General features: G+C 44.9%; 2 protein-coding genes and 1 pseudogene across 3 annotated transcripts; all 3 read right to left on the bottom strand.

The window, feature by feature from the left end:
* Nucleotides 1-322: 322 nt before the first annotated feature.
* LOC309537069 (olfactory receptor 5AU1-like) lies at nt 323-1,810 on the bottom strand (annotated as a pseudogene). The gene is made up of 2 exons: nt 1,065-1,810; nt 323-381 (listed from the first exon to the last, which is right to left on the bottom strand). The product of its transcript is annotated as an olfactory receptor 5AU1-like (transcript).
* Nucleotides 1,811-7,226: 5,416 nt separating this feature from the next.
* LOC309537062 (olfactory receptor 5B12-like) lies at nt 7,227-8,153 on the bottom strand (the record flags this gene model as incomplete). Its single annotated transcript, XM_082231458.1, has 1 exon — nt 7,227-8,153. One exon carries the CDS (start codon nt 8,151-8,153, stop codon nt 7,227-7,229), a length of 927 nt encoding a protein of 308 aa, XP_082087584.1.
* An 8,005-nt stretch (nt 8,154-16,158) lies between these two features.
* On the bottom strand, nt 16,159-17,115 carry LOC309536030 (olfactory receptor 5J3-like; the record flags this gene model as incomplete). Its single annotated transcript, XM_082229605.1, has 1 exon — nt 16,159-17,115. The coding sequence occupies one exon, from the start codon at nt 17,113-17,115 to the stop codon at nt 16,159-16,161; it is 957 nt and encodes a 318-aa protein (XP_082085731.1).
* Nucleotides 17,116-22,567: the final 5,452 nt, after the last annotated feature.

Genomic DNA, 22,567 nt, shown 5'->3' with positions numbered 1-22,567 from the left:
CAGAAATAAAACAGAGTAACTACAATACTTGACATAGCGTTGCAATAAATAGCCTTACACAACATAAAAGCTTGTAACTTTAGGAAGGGCAAAGTGGGACTCAGCCACACCCACACCCTAACCCACATGTAGCCAACTTGGCTGATGACTGATCAACCTGCTTCTGAGCAAAAGGTTGCTCTAGCAGCTTCTAATCCGCCACCAGGAAATTACCTGGGATATCATTATTTTCTTTCTCCAGTGGAAGTTTCTACTGGTGCAACTGCTCCACTTAGGTTCAAGAGTGGACTCTGTATTCCTCCAAGAACCTATAAAATGCATCTTACACTGTTTGATAAGGAGCTTGAATTGCTACAAAGTGGAAGACCTGAAGTTGCTGCACTGACAGAAAAAGTTCAGCATGTACAGCATGACATAGTCCATACTGTACATCATCCAATACAAAATGGTCTAAGATGGTTAACTTCCAGTGTAATAATTTGCATTGGGTCTAGTTATATACGATGGTGCCATGAGACCAAGATGCCAACAACAACTGTTTCCCCTTCAGGTAAACAACCCCCTTAAGGGCTAATTAGGATTAGGCAAGAAGAGGAAAACTCTCAAGGTCTTGCACCTGGTAAAAATATCAGGCCTGTCAAGTTGGAACAAGGCACTCAAGTGAGGACCCTGACCTCCCTGCCAATTTGGATACAATAACGGAACTGGAGGCCCCTCGACTGTCCTTGGGTCCAGTATTGGGCCACTTTGGCCAGATATCCCCAGCCGATGTAGACAGAGTCCTCTGAGCTGGAAGCCCACCATCTACCCTCTGGACCCGTGCCCATCCTGGCTGATTAGAGCATGTCCAGACAAGGTGCGGGGCCCCCTCAGTGAGATCATCAATTTGTCCCTTGGCACTGGGACATTCCCAGGGGAATTGAAGGAGGCAGTGGTGCACCCACTCTTAAAGAAAACATCATTAGATCCTTTTGATCTAACCACCCGGCTTCGAATCTTTTGTTCCTGGGTAAGGTGATTGAGAGTGCGGTTGCTGAACAGCTTGGTGGGTTTCTGGATGAAACATCGGCTCTGGATCCATTCCAATCCATCTTCCAGTTTGGACCGCCTCTCCTGGTATGTCCCACGGAGGACCTCACGGAGGACAATATAAGAGTAAGAGATAAGGACTGTCAAATGAGTGACCACCAGGTTAAAGCCCACAAATGCAAACATTGCATACAAATTTACACTTGTATCAGAACAGGAAAGTTCAAAAACCGGGGGACCTTCACACACAAAAATGATCAATGACATTAGGGCCACAGAACGATAAACGAGTCAAACATCCTGTGTGTATCATAGCATTCAGTGATCCAGCAATGTATGAACCAGCCACCAGAAAAGCACAAACTTTCTGAGACATGGTGATTGTATAGGTGAGTGGGTCGCAGATGGCCATGTACCGATCATATGCCATAGCAGCCAGGAGGTAACACTCAGTGGTGGCAAAAGTTACATAGAAATAGAATTGAGCTAGACACTCAGGATACGTAATCACTTTCCTTTCCCTTAAGAGGTCAATCAGCAGCCTGGGACTGATGGTGGTTGAATAGCAAATGTCTAAGAAGGACAAATTACTAAGGAAGAAATACATGGGGGTGTGAAGGCAAGCATCGACCCTAATTAACAAAAGCATCCCGAGATTCCCCACAATTGTAATGCAATAGTTCATGAGAAACAATGCAAACAAGGTAGCAGCCAACTCTGGACGATCAGTGAATCCCGTGAACACAAACACCTTGACTCTACTGCTGTTCCTGTCAGCCATCTTTTCCCCCCTGACAGAATCAAAGAGAAACAAATGAGGATGACTGAGGAATGGGACAATTCTTATTAGTTTGTTATCAGAAATAAGGGAATCAGCCTTTTCAACTATATGTTTTTTTCTTACAAATAAGAGAGAGAGAGAGAGAGAGAGAGAGAGAGAGAGAGAGAGAGAGAGACTTTAACCCATGGAAGATGTCTATGAGACTATGAGATTTAATGGATTGCCATTGGTCCATTGGTGGTGAACAGAACTTAATGAATTATAGGAGGGTGGTATTGAATTTCCATCTTTCCAGCGTCAGAATTCAAAGCACTGCCACTACATTACTTAACAGAGTGTTGTAATACACAACATTAAAAGGTGGTTGATGGAGGGAGTGCAGAGGTTTCCTCAGAAACACCTGTATCTGTGGACAACTTGTTGGTTTACCAACCCTGAGTCATTATTACACACAACAAACTAAACCGGTCTATAAGGTGTGGTCACCATAGGTGCAGATCTTATTCCTTTAAAAATAGCTTCTGTTTGAAATATATTGATAGCACTTTATTTTTGAGAATAGTTAAGTCCAAGCATTTGCATGCACATTCATGAGCACACACTGAAATGTCTTTGCTGACACATTCCCAGTATGCAGGTCTGAGCATGATGTTGTCCTACAAAGACTCTCCTCCCTGAAAGAGAGGGGAGTGGTTGTGGGCGGGAGCCCGAACACCGCTCCTAGCAGGGGGCGTTGCCCCCTGCCTCCAGCTCACCTGGCTGGCACTCACGCCCCCCCGGTGGCCGCCCAACCAGGTGCCATGGGGGGCGTGTCCAGCAGCCTTTATGCTGCAGTGCCAGCCTCTCCCCGGCCTCATTTCTCTTCGTCGTCCTGTGCGAGTCACCCACCCTCCACTCCCTTTGAGTTAGGGCTTAGGTCATTGGCCTTGCTATGGACCTTAGGTTGGTCGCCCCGGTTGCCCGGGGGGCCTGGTAGGAGTTTTTCCATTTGGCATTAGGCTTTTTGGTTTTTTCGCCTACCTCGTAGCAATCGTCACAACTTTCTGGTGGTATTGGTGGGTAGGTTAGGCATTGGAATAATGTGTTGTGGTGTGTCGAAGTGCTAGGTGTGGCCATCGCCTATGCCTTCAATTTATAGGGGTATTCCGGTAAAGGAATCTGGCGGTCGTGTATTCCGTCCAAAGCCTGCTTGGCGGGAGGCCATGGCACAACCCTCGGTGACATCAGGGGTGAGCCTATAGTTGGATTAGCATCAACAGGTGATGAACCCCTGGTGAATAAACCCACTTGTTTTGCGATCCAATGCCTAAGCCAATACCTTTTCATTGCTGTAATCAATAAAGTTGTGGCCTTTTCTAGCCCATTAACCTTATATCACGTGTCCCTGTGTCTTCATTTCACTTTGCGGGGGTCGGGTCCTCGAACCACAATGTATTTCTGTTTTGTAAATAGGTGTGTGTATCTACAGAAAAAACATTCTGATTGTTTTGGTTATAGTGTCCAGACAGAAAATATTACCACTATTAATTGCCAATTGTAAGTTAAGTTTGAGCTTTCTGCCCTTAATCAAGAAGGAGAATAAATTATCAGCTTCTTTTTAGCACACTGTAGGTATGAGTATGTTGTATGTCTTGTGACAGTGGTACCTCTAGTTGCGGACTTAATCCGTTTTGGGTTGCCGTTTGCACCCCAAAAAGTCTGCAACTAGAGCGCCTCTTCTGCGCATGTGCATGGCGCGATTGAGCGCTTCTGCGCATGCATGGGCGGCGAACCTAGAAGTAAACACTTCTGGGTTTGCCAAGTTCATAAGCTGAAAGTCCATAACAAGAGTGGAACGCAACATGAGGTATGACTGTACTGTTCTGTGAGAACTCCTAGATGGAGAGCCCTTTGGTGAGCTTTAGAGACCTGGGATCCCAGAACCTACAGACCTTAGGGTAGCTGCCCCATGCAACCTTTAGACTGCACTCTATTCTTTGTCCTTCTATCAGACGGGAGCAGCCCTGCTCATCATGAGGAAAAGTAGATAACCCAGCCCACCACCTCAACTTCAAACCCAAACCCCACTGGCCCCTTTCTCCTCTATCAAGAAATGGCCACAGTCTTCTTCCACACTCTCTTTTTCCCTGACTTCCATTCAGGCTTCGAAGCCATTGGGAGAAGACTGAAAGTTTAGAGACTCTTAGCCCCAGACCCACCTTACCCAACTGCAGCCCATATTGACTGATTACTAGTCAAGCTACTCGTGTACAAGTTGCCAGTCTAGAATCTTCTACTCAGCAATTAAGTTACCTGTCATATCATTTTTCCTTTACTTGTAGCATCCAGTGGAAGTGCCTACTGGTGAATCTGCTGGGTTTTTTTGGTTCAAGAGTCTTCCTCCAAGGTTCTCTAAAATGCACCTTGCACTGTTTTATATCCAAGCACACTGTTAGCTCAAATAGCTGCACACATAGTGAAACATCTGCAGTTGTTGCATCAGTGGAATTAGTTCCATAGGCACAGCATGGCATAGTGCATAGAGCTCTACATCATCCAATAAGAAATGGTCTCTTGTGTACTTCTGGTGCCTTATATCTCTGAGATCTGTCGGCTGACATCTCGAGAGACCACCAGGTAGGCTATAAACAATTACATGGGTGGCAATAACTACACAGTTTTCTATGATAAACATGTTTTCCTTAAAACAGAAGTAGCAACCTAGTCCCAGAGGATCAATCCATATCTGCCCACACTTCTTATCTACATGCAACAATCTAGCATACCCTTTGGTTGGTTACACTATCAGATCATAAACATGTTTGTTGAGAAATAGGACTTAGAATGCACATTGTGCTTCCACCTCCTCTGGATGCCATTATGTCGGAGGCGAACATGAGAATTTATTTACCCTCTAGCCTGTAGTCTAGTCTTTTACAGACTCTGTCCCATAGCTTCCAGCCTGTAAAGAAGTTGTGGAATTGTTTACACAACACGTGAGTCCATGGTGTGTCTTTGGACAGAGAGATGGTCACCCTTGGATCTGGACCACCGGACCAAAGTGGTTCCCCATCCCTTTCTTAAAGTACAACATTTGGAGAAGTTGTATGAATAGCAGGTGTTTTGGAAGCAGGTGCCTTTATCTGTTTCAAAAACAGCTTTTGTAAAACACAATATTTATTTATTCCCAGAAGGCACTTTTGACCTCCTGGTTCTTCAGGCCTATAAAAATGAAGCAAGTTCTTCAACTGACACAACTTACTAGCTCCACACTGGAGTTTGTAGCTTTCTGAATGTGTGAGGCTTCATACATGCATGCATATACAAATGCTCACCTGAGGCATAGGAGGCCAAAGCCACTGATTTCTTGTGACAATTTTTTGGATGCCACCATGTTATCCTAAAATGTGTCCGAATAAAAACAGCTGGATTACTGTTTTATAATGTTAATTGCTATTATGGGGTTGTTTCCAACTATCCTATACCCAGAGTAGATCCACTGAAATGTATGGGCCTAAGTTAGTCATGTCCATTGATTTCAATGGGTTTGCTTTGAGTTGGCCTGACATGGGATACAGCCCCTGGTTTTTATGTCATTTTCTTAGTTATATTTTCATGATTTTTGTGTATTGCCCCGGGTTCCTTTGCATTGAAGGGTGGGTTCATAAACACAACAACTATGATGACGTTTTTCTATTGTTATGAGTTGGGGGGATGTGTTGCGTAGTATGCCTGACTCCGCTTCTAATTCCTGGATGAATTCAATTTCTGGAATAGCCAGGTTAGCTTTCTGGAGAGGTAATTGCCCACTAGGTATGGACCATTAAGGTAACAAAGGAAGTGGTTTTGTGCCAGACAGAAAATGGGTGGGGCCCCCTCCCTCAATGGTTGGGTGTGTGAGTTAGAAGGTAGAAGCTGGCAGGCTGGGCAGCTGGGAGACAGAACCATGCCTGATTTCTGCTGGAGATCAAGGCTCTGGCTATGGAAGAAGCAAGACCATCTTGGGGTGTTATTGCTGTGTACCCCTCCATCATAGGTTCAGATTGTGTGTGTATGCACACACACACACACACACACACACACATACACACACCATATATCATAAAGACACTACAGTCCCCAATGTCGATCATTCTGAAGGAAACCAAACACTGAGTAAGTGCCTGGAGGCCCTGGAATCAGAGATTAGGGTGGCATGAAACAGTATCTTTTATTTGAAATCACCATAACAATGCAATTTCCATGACATATTGTCAGTGTTGTGCAGACTCTGCTGTCAAAAGCATCGAAAGCCTATCCCAAAGTAACTCAGTTTCCATACCAAGAGAATAAGGATTCTGCAGCCTCCTCCAATTCTCTCCAGTGGCGTTTGTAATTTCAAAAGACTAAGGGGTTAAGCTAAGTTGGCACTGATATCTGCTGTGAACTGTGGCCAGAACAACTGGATGTAAACATAGGAAAGGGTGGACACTGAGTTATGTAGTGGCGGCTGGCTCTCTCACCCCACAGCTAAAGAAGGTTAATAAATTCTGCATTGGCATTAGGAGAGTAGTTTTATCACAGTTATCTATTAAGCCTTATTCCACACAGAGAAAAGTGAACCCTCCTTGCTCTCACCTAGCTGTTTCCTCCTCTTCCCCCAGCCTCCCACGCAGAGAGATCCTTTCTATGCTGCCTCTTACACAGCTTACTTCATCTTCCATAGTTTTTTTTTCTTAATGTTTGCTAACCTGAAAGTGTGGAGTTGTCACCTTTTTCCTGTGTGAGAGAAGGCATGAACTAGAAAGCTCAAGAAGCTCAAGTCTTTGCTGCTTCCTTTAGTTCTTGAGTTGAGGCACTCTACTCCCCACTCATGGCCCCAGGAAACTTCTTCTCCAAGATATCGACTGCTTTTGAACAAAGGGGTTTCATTTATAGTATGTTTCCGTGTATAAGACTATGTTTCTTTCCTTTAAAATAATGTCAAAAATTAGGGGGCATCTTATACACAGATACATCTCCCCCATTTTCTTAAATCTGAGTCCCGCAAAATAGGGGGCTTCTTATATATGGGGGAGTCTTATAGATGGAAAAATACGGTAGTTATCCTGGTAAAAAGTCACTGGCAGATCTGTCCAAGATAAATGTGCCCAATCAAATTTTCATCATGGATTTCTCCAGCGTTACTAGCTTACCTTACACAGTTGTTGTATACCAGAGAGAATGTACGTGTAGTACTATGAGCATTTATTTAGAATATGTATATGTTTCTTTTCCATTACAAATGTACTCAAAGTAATTTACACAGTAAAATTGAACAAATGTTTTAAACATCTTAAAGCATTCTTCTCTACTATATTTGGTTCCCTTTCTCAACTAGAATGTTCCTTTCCTTCAGTCTTGTAGGCTTCTCTGGGTAGATGCAGGGAGTTTTATATAAATATTAAGTGTTAAATTGTTACGTAATATATTTCTCTATCACCCGTCTCAAAGCACTCTTCACTTCCTTATTCCTCAAGCTGTAGATGAGAGGATTTAGCATGGGGATTACCACCGCATACAACAAAGAGGCCACTTTGCCTCCGTTTGTTGATGTATTAGGTTGGAGATACATAAAAATCAAGCTGCCATAAAGGATGATGACAGCCAGCAGGTGAGAGGAGCAGGTGGAGAAGGTTTTGTGCCGGCCCTCAGGTGAGCGGATTCTCAAAATAGTGGCAACAATATAAGAGTAAGAGATAAGAACTGTCAAATGGGTGCTTATCAAGTTAAAGCTAACAACTACAAACATCACAAAGATATTGAGGCTGGTATCAGAACAGGAAAGTTGAAAGATTGGTGGACCATCACAGTAAAAATGATCAATGACATTAGGACCACAGAATGATAAGCGAGTCATACAACCTGTGTGTATCATAGCATTCAGTGATCCGGCAATGTATGAACCAGCCACCAGACAAATACAAACCTTCTGAGACATGGTAATTGTGTAGATGAGCGGGTTGCAGATGGCCATGTACCGATCATATGCCATAGCAGCCAGGAGGAAACACTCAGTGGTGGCAAAAGTTGCATAGAAATAGAATTGAACTAGACATTCAGTAAAAGAAATCACTTTCCTTTCCCTTAAGAGGTCTATCAGCAGCCTGGGACTGATGGTAGTTGAGTAGCAAATGTCCAAGAAAGACAAATTACTAAGGAAGAAATACATGGGGGTGTGAAGTCGAGCATCAAACCTGATTAGCATAAGAATCCCAAGATTCCCTACAATAGTGATGAGATAGTTCACTAGAAACCATACAAACAAGGGGGCAGCCAATTCTGGACGGTCAGTGAATCCCAAGAGCACAAACTCCTTCATTCTACTGCTGTTCCTGTCAGCCATCTTTTCTCTCCCTGATGGAATCAAAGAGAAACAAGATGGAGATGGGTGAGGAATAGGTAGGTTCTTAATAGTTTGCCAAAAGAAACCATAGAAATTTGGTAATCAGTCTTCACAGCTGTGTTTTAAAAAGCAATAGATTTTAACCTCTTGAATATGGCAGGTCAGCGAGTTTTAAAAGATTTTTAAGAGGATGGTGTTGAATTTTCATCTCTTCAGCTTCAGAATTCAAAGCACTGTCACTTGCCATCATATTGTGATAAATAGCCTTCTGCAACATAAAAGGGGGGTTCATGTAGTGGGAGCAGAGTGGGATTGGACCCCCATTCAGACCACACAAGAAGATTCCCAAGAAACACTTGCATCCATGACCTACTTGTTTGTATTCATCACTTGGTGATTATCAACAATAAACTACACTTGTCTGCAAGGTGTGTTCACCATAGGTGCATTTCTCATTCCATTAAAGTGGGTTCCGCTTGACATATAGTGATAGTATGACTAGGGATATTATGATATACAAAAGAATAGGGGGGAAACACCTGGACAACCTATGCTCATATATTACACTAATTTTTTTTAGTTCAATTTTGAGAATATTTCAATTCAGGCATTACCACACATATACATTCACAAACAATAAAAAAAATTTCCTGACTCTTACTGAAATATGATACCCTGACCTGCAGTTCTGAGCAGAACATCTTCTTAAAATGTATATATGTGTTGTACTTAGTTGCATTTATTTAAAAAATATTACTAGTCATTAGGTTTAAAGTGTCCATACAGGAAATATTATGACAATTTATTGCTATTCATAATTGAAGGTTGTGTGGGCATCCTCTTCTTTTTCAAGCACACCTACATGACAGGGCAATCCCATCATATATGGTAGAAACTGCCCCACCGGTTGCAATTTCTCTTTTGATTGGTTTTAACAGGGGAGAAATGGAAAATTATTCTGAGCATCATCCCTCTAATGTGAGGTGAAATTTCAACTTCTATTTAATGTACTGTAGGTATGAGTATGTTGCACATATTGTGACCTTTGGGCTATTCTGTTCTGTGGTAACTCCTAGGCTGAGAATTCTCAAATTAGCCCATATTTAAAGCCCTGTATCAGCCTCACAGTCCTGGGACCTGAGAACCTTCAGAGCTTAGGGTAGCTGCTCCTTGCTATCTTCTCCATCTTCCTGTTAGACCAAACAAGCCCTGATGATAGTGTTAGAAGGTAGATAACCCATTCCACCAGCAGCAGTTACTTTCTCCTCCCCCAAGAAATGACCTCTGCCTTCTTCCAGCCACTCCTTTGCCATGACTTTCTTTGGGCTCATAAGCCATCAGGAGGAATCTGAAGTCTTGGAGACTCTTATCAACCCCAGGCCCTCCTTACCTACCTGCATCCGCTCCTGACAGGCTACTTGTGAACATGTGGCCAGTCTAGCACATTCTACTCCACAATCAAGAAGTTACCTGGAATATCATTCTGTTCTTTACTTGTGCCCTCCCGTCAGTGTGTCCTCTGAGGCATCTGCTCTTTCTTAGGTTCAAGAGTGGAATCTGTATTTATTCAAGGTCCTCTACAATGCATCTTACACAGTTTGATAAGCAAACATACCATTAGCTTGAATAGCTACAGACGTAGTGAAAGATCTGCAGTTGCTTCATCAATTGAATTAGTTCAGCATGTACAGCGTGACATAGTGCATAGAGCTCTACATTATCCAATAAGAAATGGTCTCTTGTGTACTTCTGGTGCCTTATATTTCTGATAATTCTCTGCTAACATCTCCAGAGACTGGCAGCAGACTATAAACAATTACACTTGTTGATTAATTACTTTGCAGTAACTGCAAAGCTTTCTATGAAAAGGGTTCCTTTTGCTCAAAACAACAGTAGCAGCCTTGTCCCAGAGGATCCTTGTCTCAGAGGAGTCCATGCACTGCAGAGGCTTTTGATGCATTACTGTATTTTAATATTGTGTTGGAAGCCGCCCAGAGTGGCTGGGGAAACCCAGCCAGATGGGCGGGGTATAAATAATAAATTGTTGTTGTTGTTGTTGTTGTTGTTGTTTTGAGGGAAACAACTGTTCACAATTCTTATCTACATGGATCCATCCACCTTTCTATTTAGGTGGCTTTACTGTCTGATTGAAAATGTGTTCGTTTAGTAGAATAAGCTGGAATGCAAATTGTGCTTGCCACCTCTTCTGGATGCCACTGTAAAGGAGAGGGATGAAAAATTACCCTCTAGCCTACAGCATTTCACAGACTGTGTCCCACAGCTTCCAGCCTATAAAGTGTGGGATCACTAGCCCATATAACCAACATGCTTAATGCATGAATGGGGATAAAACCATAGAGTATGCTGTCTGCAAGACTTAGCTGACATTGGGAAGGACTAGGTATTCAAGCCTTTATTTCCCTCCAGTCTACCTCAGAAGCTCGACATGTGAAGTGACTCAGTTGGTTGCTACAGCTTAGCCTCCATAGCTCTAACAAGTCTCTCTTGAGTTCCTATACCATTAATTTAGAAACGTTCATCACTGTAACTAAGCCACATTTTACTGCCTGCAGAACTTTTTCTGAATACTGTATGAAAAAGCACATGAATATGACCTTTGGGAAGATTGTAAGTAAACCATTTTTAACTTACAAAACATGGTTCATTTTACATATCATACATCTCTGCATATTTTACTATAACAATTCAAATCAATTTTCCACTTTTACATACATCAAAAATTATTTACTCTGTTGAATTTATCTTAATGCTGCCAGCATTTTCAGTTGTATACAGTTTTTTCCAATCTTCTTTAAAAATATGTTCTTCTTGCTCTCTTATTCTATATGTTAAAGGTAAAGGGTAAAATCGGAAAGTTAAATCTGCAAGTTGTGCATATTCTGTCAACTTCAGTTGCCAATCCTCTTTAGTTGGGATATCGCTCACTTTCCATTTTGAGGCTAACAAAACACGGACCGCAGTTGTTGCATACATAAATAACTTTTTCTGACACCTGGGAATTTCAGTCTGGGTTATCCCCAACAAAAAGGACCTGCTTTTTTTTGGAAAAGTAGTTTTGAGCATTTTTTCCAATTCATTACAAATCATTCCCCAATACTCTTTTTTTTTAAAATGATATTTATTAAAAGTTTAACAATTACAGAAAAAAGGGAAAAAAACAACACAAAATTTAACAAGACATACATTACAATACATGAAACGGAAACCATAAAAAACAATACAATATAACAAAAAAGAACAATAACACTAAAAATCCAATATTCCATATCTTTATCTTTCATTTACTTGTTTCATCTACCTCCTCACACCTCCCTTTTTGTATTCTAGTTCAATTAATTGTTTCAGCAAATTCTTTCCATCTTTCTCAATTTTTGTTCTATAATTTATCTTAACAGTCTAACCTATTTATTAACTCAGCAAATCCTTTCCGTCTTTAACTGTATTCTGTCATTAAATTACCTTAATTTATTTTAACCTTATCTTACCATAAAAAGCCTTAAAACTTAAAACTTAATACTTATTTATACATAACTCCTTATATAATTCCTACTAAAGCCAAGTAGTTTCATTCCAACATTTTTCCTAACACTCATTAATTTTACACTAATTCTCAAAATGAATTTTTAAAAACTTTCTTCCAATCTTCATCCAACGTCTCTTCTTCCTGGTCTCGGGTTATATCAGTCCTTTCTATCCATTCCATCTAGTCCATCAACCTGGTGATCTTCTGTCCGAGGCTCTTAAGTCTTTTCCATGTCCCTTCTGCAGATCTTCTTCTTGTTTATACCTGCACTTTACTTTGTCTTTTGCTGATCTTATTCTTAATTTCCTTCCTTTCTCATTGAGGAGTAGGTCTCGGGGAGACTCCAACCTAACCATGTCTCCATCTCCCCTCGGCAGGTCAGCCCATTCTCCACAGTCAGCACTGTAATCCAAAAAGTATTTATAGGCATGTGTCAGGGGTTCAGGAGCAGAGGCGCGGGAAAGGGAGGAAACAGAGAGCGAGGGGGAGGGATCCGAAGGAAAGATGAGTGATGACAACGACCCGAGATCTCCAAGTCTTTCCAGTGAATCGGAAGATTCACAGAAAGGAGCGCCAGTGGTCAGAGCAAGGGGGAGGCCTAGGGGGCCACCCCAGGAAGAAGGGACCAGAGGGGACTCAGAGAGCAGCAGTTGGAAATCGGGGCCAGCATCCCCAACAGAGCGCAGTGGGGAGGAAGGGCGCCAGGTATCGGGATCCGGCGGCTCGCCGCAGGCGGGAGGGCATGAGTCAGGAGTGGCCACACCTCCATCGGGGAGCGAAGAAACGGTCAAGCGGAAAGTGGAAGGTTGGGCGCGCGCGCCAAGTTCAAATGCACAGGAAGGCGGCACAGTAAGCAGCCCGGAAAGGGAGCCAGGTCCTAAAGCCCGCCGCAAGGAGACAGAAGGGTCCGGGGGGTCAGCGTCAGAAGAGTCCAGGAAGGAAGAGACCACGGGGGGCAGAGGGACCCAGAGAAGGAAGGAAAGACGTAAGAGGTGGAGTAAGGCTAGGGTATTAAGTTGGTGCACAGGAGGCAGGGACTCAGACAGAGCTTCACCGGTCTAGCTTCTAAGACGTAGAGCTGCACGCTGCGGCTTGAAAATGGAAACTGTAACTCAATAAAGACTTTTATAAAGTGAATGCTGGCTAGCGTGATCCTCTGTGAGCTGGGATCTGGAAGCAGCTCTGACAGTAAGCTCTGTCTCAAAAGTTTTGGCACCTAAAGCCTCGCAGCGGGAGTAAGCGCAGCGAGGGGTGAAGACTGGTGCCTACTCGCGAGCTCACGAAAAGCAGACAAGATGACTGCCGAACAGCAGATAGCGGATCTGCAAAATGCAGTGACACAACTGAATGCCGAGGTACTCGCATCCAGGAAGAGAGAGGGGGAAGCAGCTGCCGCCTACAAGGATCTCCAAACCAGGTTGGAAATGCTTACGAAGCAAGGGCAACTGGGACCCAAACCGGAGGGAATTGGGTTGGGGAGAAGAGCAGGCGGTCTAGTATCTCACTTCGATGGGAATTTACAACAGTACCCCAACTTCCGAGCAGATGTACAGTGTGTGCTGCAACTGTTGGACAAGGACTTTAGAGATGAGCAAGAGAAGGTGGGGTTTATCCTATCCCATTTGCATGGAGACGCTAAAGCGTGGCTGCGTAATTTGTGGAGAGATAAGGATCTGGCGCTCCGAAGTGCGGATGCCTTCATCAAAGCAATGGATGCGTGCTTTTTATCAAGCATAGACGTGGATCTTGCCCGGAAAGAAATACATGGACTGAAGCAGGGGAGGGCCAGTGTAAGACAGTACCATGCCCGTTTTTTTGCACTGGTCAGTGCCCTGGAATGGGACAGAGATTCGGCTCCAGTCAGAGACCTTTTTTGGGAAGGCTTGAGCAGCGCGGTTAAAGACGAAATTGCGAGGGGGGAGAGACCCCGGAGCACGCAGGAGATCGTTCAGAGGGCGCTGACGGTTGGGGTGCGTCTGGAAGAACGTCCATGGTGCAGGGACGAAGGGCGTGGAGGGCACGAGTCAGCGAGAGGGTTTTCCTTCGTTCCCAGGGAAGCAGCGCGTGCGCAACCCACGCCTCCGCCAGGAGGGGGAGCGGAACCTATGGAGGTTGGAGGTGCCAGGGCTCAGTCAGCAAACAGAGCCCTAGCGCCGGGAGCAGTCAAAGCAAAGCCTCCTAGAGGGAACCGGAAGTGCTACATCTGCAACAGTCCTCAGCACATGGCGAAGGAGTGTCCCCAGAGGAACCACAAGCACACTGCAGCCTCTGCAATGGTGACTGCAGCTACTCAGCACAGAGAACCACAGCAGGGAAACGACGGAGTCTGGCTGGAGACAGAGGCACTGGGGCCCAGCCAGACGAGTCAGTGAAGCAGTCCCCAGAGATTTTGCAGCCCACGGACCCCCTCCCGCCCAAACCAGTGGTGCAGCTCACCGCATCGCTCCAGCTACCCAATGGACTCACTGACAGCATGTTTCAAAGTCCCTCCAAAGTTAAGAACCCCCACAACTCCAGACTCCCCCTGGCCCAAAACCATATCCCAAAAGCCGAGGCATCCATGCATCCAACTTCCCATCTCCAAACCAAACAGTACTCCATCTCTCCAAATCTGACTTTCTCCAGATTCAGTCATCAAAGACAGCAGCTTATGTTCCGACAAGGCCTCGGGTCTCTCCATTTGTATTACTTGAGGTTCAACAACAACCTCCTCCATTATCTTCTGCACTTGCCCTGTCAAAGCAGATTCCTGGGTTGGTTCCTGAGTGGTTTCACTGTTTGTCCAAAATTACTGACTGCAACAGTCATCAAATCCATCTTCTTATGCAGCTGCTCCAACAAAGCACTTGTCTTGCAAAAAGCAAGCACCAAAACTTCTTCTAAGCACATTCTTATCCAAGGTCAAAGTCTGGTCTCACGATCCTTAATCTCCACAGCTGTGGAATTCCCCAGATTGACTCCAGCAACAGTTTAACAAGCTCCCTCTAGAGGAGACAATTTCTATTTGTATCCATCTTTTGAAAGCAGGTCCAGCAAGAAGAAGAAAAAATTACTTTCATTTTTCAAATATTTTGTTTCTTTTAAATGCAAAAGGCAACATTGGAATCAATATGTTTCTCTTTTTTGACTATCTGTCAAAAGACATTTCATTCACAGTCAATGAACTTCCCCAAAATGTCTGTCTCTGACACCCCGTTCCCAGGTTCGAGACGATGGAAATTAATCTTTCTTTACTCTCTCTCCTGCAGGTTTAAACAATCTAAGATTCCCCCCCTCTTCTCCTGCTTCCAAGAGGGGTTTTGGTAATTTTAACTGAGGGAAATTTAGACCTTTATATACGACTTTCCAGAATTTAGCTTGCAAAATTTTTGCTTCAGTCTATTTACAAAAGCGGAAGGCGGACTACCTGTTTAGAACCTTCCCGCTTTGGTGCCAAATTAAAATGTTTCGTAGTCCAATTTTCCGTTCTACTCATGGGTAGTTGTTTAGAGTCCAATTGTCCACAGGAAAAAGTCAGCGCTCTCTGGCAACGGCTGTGCGGCTTCACTCCGTAAAAGTAGCAGTCGATTCAAAACACCGCGCCACTCACCCCACTTCACTTTGGATCCCCTAAAAAGGGTTTCCCCGTGAGTAGGGGAGGCGCTCTTGGTGTCAGCCAAATCCCACGTTCCCAGGCTTCCTCCGCCTGGGATTTTTGAAGGGTCTCCGCCTTCGCCGCAGCGGCAAGACCCGATTTTCACGGAGCGGGTTCCTCTCGGTCAGATGGCGCTAACCCGGAAGTCCCCCCACTACTCTTTTACCTTTCTTCATCTCCACCACATGTGGAAGAACGTTCCCTCCACTTCTTTACACTTCCAACACTCACCTTGAATCTGTTTTATAAATCTTATCCAACCTACTCAGAGTTAAGTACCATCTATGAATCATTTTAAATAGTTCTCTTTCAATGAATAGCATGCAGTAAATTTCAGGTCGCTTTTCCTGAGTTTCTCCCAGAGGTTAAGATCTATATTGTGTGCTATATCTATTGCCCAGTGTGTCATTGAAGTTTTAAGAAGCTCATCTTTTGTTTCCCATTCTAATAGAAGATTATACATATTAGACAAAGGTTTATCCCTATTTTGCAATAGTTCTTTTTAAAAAGGTGAGCTTTAATCCAAAAATCCATTCTTTCTATCTAATTTAAACATAATGTTTAACCGATGATATTGCAACCAATCCACAAATTGGCTCCTTAGGTTTTCCATTAGTTTCAGTTTGGGTCTGTCGTCCCCCCGCCCCCCGCACCTGTGGAATCCATGAGTTCCCAGTAAGTCACTTACTGTCTGTCCATATTAACTCTCTTAATTATAATTGCTTTGATGGGAGATAGCATATTCCGGCCGAAAGTGGCTCCCCATCCCTGTCTTAAGTTACAGGTGTTGTAAGGAAAGCAAAAGTCCTGGAAGCAGGTGGCAGAATCTATTTTATAAAAAAGCTTTTGTAAAATGTAAGATTTCTTCCCAGGACTTTTCGGAAGGCACTCCTGACTTCCTGGTTCCTCAGACTGTAGATCAAAGGGTTCAGCATGGGAGTCACCACTACATAGAATACAGAGGCTATTTTGTCAAGGTGGTGGGTTTGCCTAGAACTAGGTCTTATATACATGAGGCCACCAAATCCATAAAAAATGGTGACAACCATGAGGTGAGATGTGCAGGTGGAAAAGGCTTTCTTTCGGCTCCTAGCACAGTGGGTCTTTAAAACAGTGACCAGAACATAAGTGTAAGAAAAGAGAATAGTCGAAGTGGTTGCTATAATATTGAACCCAACAAAGACAAACATCAAAATTTCATTGAGACTAATGTTTGAGCAGGACAGCTGCAGAATGGGAGGAATTTCACAGTAAAAATTCTGAATGATGTTTGGACCACAAAAGGATAGTCTTGATGCAGCAACAGTGTGCACCAAAGCATTTATTGTTCCAGCTGCATAGGAAAGAGCAACTAACTCAATGCACTTTCTTTGGGACATGGTGATTAAATAGAGCAGTGGGTTGCAGATAGCCACGTAGCGGTCATAGGCCATTACTGCCAGCAGGTAACACTCAGTGGTGGCAAATACAGCATAAAAGAAAAGCTGAGTAAAACAACCGGCAAAAGAAATTACTTTCTTCTCCTTTAAGAGATTGCTTAGGAACTTTGGGGTAACGGATGAGGAGTAACAGATGTCCAAGATAGACAGGTTGCCAAGTAAGAAGTACATTGGGGTTTGTAGTTGTGGGCTGGACCTGATTAAGAGAATCATGCCCAAATTCCCCACCAGGGTGGTGGCATAGACAGCACAGAAGATCACAAAGAGGGCAATTTCCACCTGAGGAAGGTCTGTTAGCCCTGTGAGTATGAAGCTGTCCACCAACGTGATGTTTACCGTTTGCATCATGGTGACGCTGTGGAGAGGGGAAGAACACAGAGGTCAGCATTGCTTGTTCTTTTAGACTCCCAGGGACTAAAAAACTGACACAAGCATAGTGGGGAAGGTGCCTCTTCTGGTGCTTTCTTTAAAAAGCAAAAGATATGAGAACAATGTTTTGAATGAGTTATGGTTTTCAGCCAAGTAAACTGAAGTGAAAAATAACTGAAGATAATTTTCAGCAAGGTTTTTTATAGGCAGGTAGGAGTGTTATACAAAGCACAGTGATATACAATGAAGGACCCAATGTCTATATCATAGGTGTCTCAGAGCATATCAGTGGCTACCAGAATGGAGGCGTAGCAGAGCAGCCAACTTCCCCGAAGGAGACAAGTACCCAAGCATAATCTACACAAAGTCTTAAAGAAGAAACTCCAGGATTATGACACCTGCATTCTCCTGACTCTGACCATGTAATATAGAGCCCTCATAACCACATGCCTCCAAATATTGTTGGGCTACAGCTACAATTAGTTTCAGCCATTGTGTTCGATTATCAGGGATGATGGGAGCTGTACTCTTTTTTTTTTTATAATATTTTTTATTAGTTTTACAAAAGTTTTTATAACAGACAAACACAAAAAAGAAAACAAACAAACAAACAAGTATTATTTCATAATGTCATTTCATAAACTTCTTTCCTCGGACTTCCCCATACCTCCCCTTTCTGCATCCTCATGTCCAAATTTTATAGCAACTTATAAATGTTTTTTCCAACTCTAATTCGTCATAGTCCTTTCTTATTCTAATCTTATATTACTGCAACCCTTTCTCTCTATAGAATCTCGACATTCTAAACTTCATCAAGTTTATAGTAGTCCTTAAGATAAATCTTGAATTTCTTCCAATCTTCTTCCGCAGTCTCCTTTCCCTGGTCTCGAATTCTGCTCGTCATTTCCGCCAATGTCATATAGTCAATCACTTTCATCTGCCATTCTTCCACGGTGGGTAGATCTTGTGTCTTCCAATACTTTGCGATCAGTATTCTTGCTGCTGTTGTTGCATACATAAAAAAAGTTCTATCCTTTTTTTGCACCAATTGGCCGACAATGCCCAAGAGAAAGGCCTCTGGTTTCTTAAGAAAGGTATATTTAAATACCTTTTTCATTTCATTATATATCATCTCCCAGAAGACCTTAGTCTTCGGGCATGTCCACCAAAGATGATAAAAAGTACCTTCAGTTTCCTTACATTTCCAGCATTTATTGTCAGGCAAATGGTAAATTTTTGCTAGCTTAACTGGGGTCATGTACCACCTGTATACCATTTTCATCACATTTTCCTTTAAGGCACTACATGCCGTAAATTTAATTCCGGTGTTCCACAACCTTTCCCAGTCAGCAGACATAATATTATGACCAATGTCCTGTGCCCACTTAATCATAGCTGATTTAACTATTTCATCTTGTGTGTTCCATTTCAACAGCAAGTTATACATTCTTGACAAATTCTTAGTATTGGGTTCTAGCAGTTCTGTCTCGAGTTTTGATTTTTCCACCTGGAAGCCAATTTTCCTGTCTTGTTTAAAAACCTCCGTTATTTGATAATAATGGAGCCAATCTTGTACTTTGGGTTTTAGTTTTTCATGGCTCTTTAATTTCAGTTTCTCTCCATCCTGTTCTAAAATCTCACAATACTTTGGCCATCCGACCTCCATATTAACTTTCTTATGGGCCTTCGCCTCTAAGGGTGACAACCATCTAGGGGTTTTGTTTTCCAACAGATCTTTATATCTCATCCAAACATTGAACAACGCTTTCCTTACAATGTGATTTTTAAAGGCACTATGCACTTTGATTTTGTCATACCATAAATATGCGATGGGAGCTGTACTCTTAAGACAGTGGATGAGTAGCAACTTGGGGAAAACTGCCCTATAACTTTCTTTTGTTGAGAATTAATTCCAGGTGCTTTTGTACACCATCATGCATGTTGTATCTGCAGAGGGTACATCAATTAATGCTTCTCTAAGGATCCAATTGGTTCACCCTTTCTTATTTCCCCAAACACAAAACTTGTTGCTAGTGAAACATTTTGTATGGCTAAAGCATATTCCAGCAATACTAATATGCAGTGGCAGCAAAATAGTTGTGCTAGTGTCACAATGGCCTCTCACAGGACTGAAAAAATACGTCTGAACTTACTGTCTTCCTCAAAGTTCAGTTTTGTCATCAATAGCTTGAAGCTTTCTGACTCTTTCAAGCTGAGTCTTCGGTGCCGGTGAACCTCTGACTTGTGAAACCAATAGCAAAATGCTTCTAGTGATGTGAACAAAGCCAGATCTATTTGTGTTCTATATGACTCTAGGGCTTTTTATTGTCACAGCAAACAATGATGTTGCCTTCGCTTTCTTTGGGATCATTGGGGAAATCTTAATGCTCCCTGAAGTACCTCACGTCCCAACAACATACAAGAAAATATCTAAAATTGACCTCATAGTCATGTAGTGAAACTAATGGGAGCCAATATAAAATCCCTCACACATTTTAAAGACCGTTTGAGAAATTGTACATTTTGATATGTAAGGTTATAATAATTCATATAGCACTAGGTCCCTCACCCAATCTAATTCTCAAAGGTGGCGGGAAGTCTGTTTAAGAATGGTCTGAATACCTCCTTCCTTTCATCCTGGGCAAGCTGGCCTCCATCTCCCAAAGTAGGGGATGAGAGACAAAATTATCCATCCCCTGCTAGAGGAAGGGGAGTAGGAATACCCATCCTTTGTTGTGATGGCTTGGGAATCTGATTCAGAGGCTGAACCTGAGGAATCCCAGCCTGCACAGGAGTCCCCACCTCCAGGGCCGGCTGAGCCAGGGCAGGGGCTTGAACCGGAAGGGCCCTCACCTGTGCCGGATCCTCAGGAGCAGACACCAGCTGAATCTACTCTGGCTCCGGAGGTGATTGAGGACCAATTGCCTGCAGGTGCTCCTCTCCCAGCCCTGTCAGGGGAAGGTGAGGTTGCCTCTGGGTCCAGTAACCCTCCAGCCTCTCCTGAGCTGCAGAGGCTCAGGGCAGAGAGGCGGAGGGAACTAAGTTCTTGCAGTAGGAGTGCTCGCCTCCAGGCCAGGAGAGGCGAGTCACCTGTGGACCAGGGCTGCCCTATGCCTCAGAGGAAATAAAGGCCAGCCCGCCCAGTCCCAGGTTGTGGGAGCAACATCGTTGGTAACCTGTTCCTGCTGGCACCCTGACCTGCTCTCCTGCCAGAGTTCCTGACCACGCCCAACTCCTCGCTTTGGACCTCACTTCACCCCTGACGGACAGCCTCCATACCCTCGACCTAGGACCGGACTTAGACCATGCAGCATGGTAACACACACACCCCGGGACCAGCACAGTTTGCTCCCATCACACCCGCACTCCCCCTTCGTTGGGGTGCATTTGGGAAGAACTAGAAGCCATGGCTGACCAGGCGGCTACGCTGTGGGCATTGGCCAAGGAAAACCAGGCCTTGTCCCACACTGTGCAGCAGCTTAGCAACGCAGTTACGGCGCTTCAGCAGCGTTTGGATGCCTTACCAGCTCCTGCTGCCGAGGCCCCAGTTTCTGGCAAGTACCCAGTAGCCCTGCCAGAGAAATTTGATGGGTCCCCGGCCAGCTTTCCCATGTTCCTTGCCCAGGCCAAGCTGTACATTCAGTGGCGAGCCCGGAATTTTCCTGACAATTGCACCAAGGTGCACTTCTTGATCAGCTTGCTGAAGGACCAGGCGGCCAAGTGGGCTTTGCCGCTGCTCCGGCAAGACTCTCCTTTGCTGACTCACTATGTGGGGTTTTGTAACCACTTGGAGACTGTGTTTGGCAACCCTCTGAAGGGGAGGCAAGCCAATCGGGCGATTCGTCAGTTGAAACAGGACAAGTCCACAGCTGCCGCCTACACCACAGAATTTCGGCTGTTGGCGCAGGACTTGTCCTGGAATGACTCTGCACTTTGGGACCAGTATCTCGAGGGGCTTTCGGACAAGATACTGGACCAGCTGGCCACTATGGAACGCCCCACCACGCTGGACACCCTCATTCAGCAGAGCCTGCAGATAGACGATCGGTTGGAGGACCATCGCCAGGCCCGGGACCGGCAGCACTCCCGGCTTCTGGCTCCAGTCCTTCCGAGCAGGTCCACAGCCACAGCCAAGTTGCCGGACAAGCCAATGCAGCTCGGGGCAGCGCGGCCTCGCCTCTCCCCCTCGGACAAGACGCGGCATCAGGAGGGGAACCTGTGTCTCTACTGCGGTGGAAGTGGACATTACACCCGATCCTGTCCCGAGAAGATGCCGGCTGCAGGGAAACCACCAACCCGGTAGCCGAAGGCCCTGGCCACTTGGTGTCCCAAACCATGCAAAGGGGGTCCTCAGCGGTGGAATTGCGACACCTCATGGTTCTGGTGCTCCTATACCCCCCTGGCGGGCCCTGGATTCTCACCCATGCTTTGGATTCAGGGGCAACCCGCTTGTATATGGACTCTGCCTTTGCCGCCCATCATCAGGTGCCACTCCAGGATAAGTCGGAACTGGTACAGGTGGAGGCAATTGACGGAAGGCTCCTGTGCTCGGGCGCCGTTACTCAGGAGACCCAGCCCTTGGTTCTGTGTCACCAGCAGCACCGGGAGGTGCGAACTTTAGACATTGCTACCATGCCCCGGTTTCCCCTGGTGCTCAGGATGGACTGGCTGAGTCTCACAGTGTTCAGATCGACTGGGTCAGTCAGACTGTGCACTTCCAGGGGCATGTCTGGACAGTGCTGCAGCGCTTGCGGGAGCACCACCTGTATGCTAAGCTTAGCAAGTGCGAGTTCCATCAGCGGTCGGTAGACTTCCTTGGTCACCGACTCTCTCCAGATGGGGTGCAAATGAATCCTGGGAAGGTGGCTGCAGTTCAGGAGTGGGCGGCACCCCGGAACTGCAAGGACCTACAGCGGTTCCTGGGGTTCACCAACTATTACCGGACCTTCATTGCAGGCTATGCTCATCGCACCACCCCGTTGACTCGACTGCTGTCACCCAAGACACCATTTTCCTGGGACAAGGAGTCTGAGGAGGCGTTTCAGGGGTTGAAAGCCTGTTTCCAGAGGGCGCCAATTCTGCAGCATCCTGATCCCTCTCGACCCTTCATGGTGGAGACCGACGCCTCCAGCACGTCTTGTGCCGTCTTGTCCCAGCAGCACGGACCGGATGCACCACTGTTACCATGCACCTACTATTCCCGCCAGCTCCTTCCGGTGGAACGTAACTATACCATGTGGGAGCGGGAACTACTGGCCATCAAGGTGGCCTTTGAGGTCTGGCACCATCATCTTGAGGGGGCATGACATCTGGTGGAAGTGAGAACCAACCACCGGAACCTGGAGTACCTGCAAACCACCTGCAAGTTGAGTCAAAGGCAGATCCGGTGGGCGCTGTTCTTCTCTTGGTTCCAGTTCTGGATCTGCTA

Source organism: Podarcis vaucheri, assembly GCF_965113315.1.
Source record: "Podarcis vaucheri genome assembly, chromosome: 1".
NCBI classification, from domain to species: domain Eukaryota; kingdom Metazoa; phylum Chordata; class Lepidosauria; order Squamata; family Lacertidae; genus Podarcis; species Podarcis vaucheri.
Note: the sequence above shows the minus strand (reverse complement) of the source record. Positions and strands in the feature narration are given on the sequence as shown.